Below are 4,448 nucleotides of genomic sequence, written 5' to 3'. Positions count from 1 at the left end.
CTTGCTCAAGTACACACACCCTCAACAAATCTTCTAATGATTGAATCGTCCTTTCCGACTGACCATCTGTTTGCGGATGATAAGCTGAACTCAACTTCAGCTGAGAGCCCAAAGCTTCTTGCAAGCTCTTCCAAAATCTCGAAGTGAACCTCGGATCTCTATCCGACACAATACTCGACGGGACACCATGCAACTTCACAATATTATGAATATAAATCTCCGCCAACTGAGCTACTGAATAAGTGATATTGATCGGAATAAAATGCGCCGACTTCGTCAATCTATCGACAACAACCCAAATGGCATCATGCCCCCTTTGAGTATTTGGTAAACTAGTCACAAAATCCATGGAGATGCTATCCCATTTCCATTCAGGCACATCTAAAGGCGTCAACAAACCAGCAGGCTTCTGATGTTCAACTTTCGATTTCTGACAAGTCAAACAAGCATATACAAATTGTGCGACATCTCGCTTCAACCCAGACCACCAAAACAGTTTCTTCAAGTCGTGGTACATCTTTGTAGCTCCCGGATGGATACTCAAGTTGCTTCTGTAACTTTCTTCTAAAATCAACTTTTTCAATTCATTATTATCAGGAATACAAATCCTACCTTGGAATCTCAACACTCCTTGATCATCAACCTGAAAATCACCATTTGCATTCTGATTACTAGCACCCATCAAGTCTACAAATTTCACATCAACCTCCTGGGCTTCTTTGATACTCTTCAAGAAATCATTATTAATTTTCAACATACCCAACTGCACACTCTGAGGTGCCAATTCACAAACAAGACTTAAGTCTCTAAACTGTTCCAGTAATTCAAATTCTTTCACCATCATAGCCGACATGTGCAACGTTTTCCTACTCAAGGCATCTGCAACCACATTAGCTTTACCCGGATGGTAATTTAAGCCAAAATCATAATCTTTCAACAACTCTAGCCACCTTCTCTGCCTCATATTTAACTCCTTTTGATCAAATAAATATTTCAGACTTTTATGATCACTAAACACTTCAAATATGGAACCGTACAAATAGTGTCTCCAAATTTTCAACACAAAAACCACAGCAGCCAACTCTAAATCATGTGTAGGGTAGTTCTTCTCATGTATTCTCAATTGTCTCGAAGCATAAGCCACTACCTTGCCATCTTGCATAAGCACACCACCTAAGCCCAACTTAGACGCATCACAATATACCACAAAAGGTTTATCTGGCTCTGGCAAAACCAAAATTGGAGCCGTTGTCAATCTCCGCTTCAACTCATTGAAATTATTCTCACACTGAGCATCCCACACAAAAGCTTTACCTTTACAGGTCAACTGAGTCAATGGAAGTGCCAACTTCGAAAATCCTTCGATAAATCTTCTGTAATAACCAGCCAAACCAAGAAAACTTCTAATCTCTGTAACTGACTTAGGAGCCTCCCACTGTGATACCGCTTCAACCTTCGATGGGTCCACTGCAATACCACTACCAGAAATAATATGGCCAAGGAAACTTACTTCCCTTAACCAGAACTCGCACTTTGACAACTTTGCATACAATTTCTTTTCTTTCAGCACCTGCAACACAATCTTCAAATGTTCTGCATGCTCTTCTTCAGTCTTAGAATAAATCAAGATATCATCAATAAATACAACAACAAACTTATCCAGAAAAGCATGAAAAATTCTGTTCATATACTCCATGAACACACCAGGCGCGTTAGTAACACCGAAAGGCATCACTTTATATTCATAGTGTCCATACCGTGTCCTAAAGGCCGTTTTCTGCATATCTTCATCCTTCACCTTAATCTGATGGTAACCTGACCTCAAATCAATTTTACTAAACACGCGAGCACCCACTAATTGATCCATCAAGTCGTCAATTCTCGGAAGTGGATACCTATTCTTTATCGTCACTTTATTCAGCTGACGGTAATCTATGCACAATCTCATGCTACCATCCTTCTTCTTAACTAGCAACACAGGTGCTCCCCAAGGTGACACACTTGGTCTTATAAACTTCTTATCAAGCAATTCTTCCAACTGCTTCTTCAATTCTGCCAACTCGGAGGCTGACATACGGTAAGGAGCCATCGACACAGGCTTCGTACCCGGCACAAGATCGATCGAAAATTCAACCTCCCTCTCTGGTGGTACATCTGGAATCTCATCAGGAAAAACTTCAGGAAATTCATTCACCACGGGCAATCTATCAATTATCGACTGACTCTCTACAGACAAATACGCCATCAAGGAAAACATTAAGTTTCCATCATGCTCTAACCGCTTCAGCTGCTTGGTAGATAAAAATTCTGCTCCACTCTCTTCTTTAGTAGAAGAAAAGTACACCGTCTTTCTAAAACAATTAATATGCACATGGTTGTATTCCAACCAGTTCATACCAAGGATCACATCCATACCCGTCAATGGCAAACATACAAGATCAACTTCAAAATCTCTACCATACATGGATATAGGGCAACTCTGACAAACAAACGATGTGGTTACTGAACCCTTAGCTGGAGTTTCAACAACCATTTCCACAGGCATACTTGACATAACTAAACCCAACTTATTTGCACAATCAACAGCAATGAAACAATGTGTAGCACCAGTATCAATAATAGCAATTAAAGGAGTACCATTAAAGAAACAAGTACCTCTGATAAGTCGATCTTCATTAGCCGTTTGTGTACCGGCCAATGCAAACACCTTCCCACTAGTCTGAGTCTTCTTAGGCTTCTTGCACTGAGAACTAAGATGACCCTCTTCATCACAATTGAAGCAAACCATGTCACCACGCTTGCACTCAGCCATGATATGCCCTTTCTTGCCACAACGATGACACTTCTTCTCATCCCGTTGAGTACATGCATTACTCTTGTGGCCTTTCTCACCACACTTGTAACAAACTATCTCAGCTTGAACATCTCTTCCCTTGGGTCTCCTTTCCTCAGGCATCCTCTGTTTGCCCTTGTCAGCTGGGGCACTGTAAGGCTTCGGACGACTCTGCTGTCCCTTACCCCTACGGTCACTCATCACCTTGTAGTGAGCTTTGGTATCATCTTCATAGATTCTGCATCTGCTCACTAAAGCAGAAAAGTCACGGATCTGCTGGTAACCAATGGCTCGCTTAATGTCAGCACGCAAACCATTCTCAAACTTTATGCACTTAGAAAATTCAGCATTGTCTCCAGTATAGTGTGGATAGAACTGAGCCAACTCCACAAACTTGGCTGCATACTCTGTCACTGACATGTTTCCTTGCTTCAACTCAAGGAACTCAATCTCTTTCCTTCCGCGAACATCCTCAGGGAAATATCTGTTTAGGAACTCCCTCCTAAACACAGCCCAAGTCACAACTGCATCACCTTGCCCTAATTCAGGTAAGAGACTCACCCACCAATCATCAGCTTCCTCAGCTAGCATGTGCGTACCAAAACGCACCTTCTGGTCATCAGTACATTGCATAACCCTGAAAACTCTTTCAACTTCTTTGAGCCATGTCTGTGCTCCGTCAGGGTCGTACCTTCCTTTGAAAGTAGGAGGATGATTCCTCAGAAAGGCCTCCAACATTCTTACATCAGCATTAACACCAGCACCAGCATTCTGTTGTTGTCCTATAGCTTGGGCCACAGCTTCCAATGCAGCAGCCACCGCAGCATCGTTTCTTCCAGCCATTCTATTTCTCTTATAACAGATAATATTCGCAGCCTCCAGGTCTCTACTCTACATAACAACAGAAATCAGCACAACTGAGACAATATAAATTGTCAAACAACTCTACATGGCTCGACACGACTCTACTAATTGGCCGGACGGACCGACCTGCTCTGATACCAATTGTAACACCCCGTTCTCCCAACAACGTAATATTAATTATTATAATAAGAGTAATCACACAACGGAGTGTCACACTACTTTTCAAAAATTCATAAATAGAAAATATCTATTTATTTAAGGCCAACATAAAGAATCTTAATAAACTGCAGCGGAATAATTCTTTAAAGATATAATTTCAACCAAAATTCAACATCAATGAAAATCTTGGCACAAAGGCCCCAACATAATTCAACTTTATTTTCAACAACGATAAACTCTAATAGCAAGTCTTTTCCAAAATATGTGATACATAAAAGAAATGAGAAGACATTCGCAACGATTTCCCCATCCTAGTATGTATCAGAGCCCTAGACACTTGAGCCGACCAAACCTACAAGTCATCAGTACCTGCACATTACCCACGGTCGAGGCAACATATACGCAGAAGGGGTGAGAAACTTATCCAATAATAATAATATATAATTCATCAAATTAATGAAAACAACAAAGCATATCACAACAGGCATCATTAATAATGTATTTAAATAAACACATAAACAACGACATAATTATTTTCAGCAACAAGGTACAACAACAACAACAATGTTATCCACAACGACACCGACAATTC

General features: G+C 40.7%; 1 protein-coding gene across 1 annotated transcript; it reads right to left on the bottom strand.

The window, feature by feature from the left end:
- Positions 1 to 999: 999 nt before the first annotated feature.
- LOC146943293 (uncharacterized) lies at positions 1,000 to 3,843 on the bottom strand (the record flags this gene model as incomplete). Its single annotated transcript, XM_085750096.1, has 1 exon — positions 1,000 to 3,843. A coding segment is annotated over exon 1 (2,677 nt), but the record flags the coding sequence as incomplete, so codon positions are not given.
- Between the last annotated feature and the right edge of the window lie 605 nt (positions 3,844 to 4,448).

The sequence above is a fragment of the Medicago sativa genome, chromosome 3 (genome assembly GCF_051527215.1).
Source record: "Medicago sativa cultivar Bolivia chromosome 3, Bolivia_mono, whole genome shotgun sequence".
Lineage (NCBI taxonomy): Eukaryota > Viridiplantae > Streptophyta > Magnoliopsida > Fabales > Fabaceae > Medicago > Medicago sativa.
Note: the sequence above shows the minus strand (reverse complement) of the source record. Positions and strands in the feature narration are given on the sequence as shown.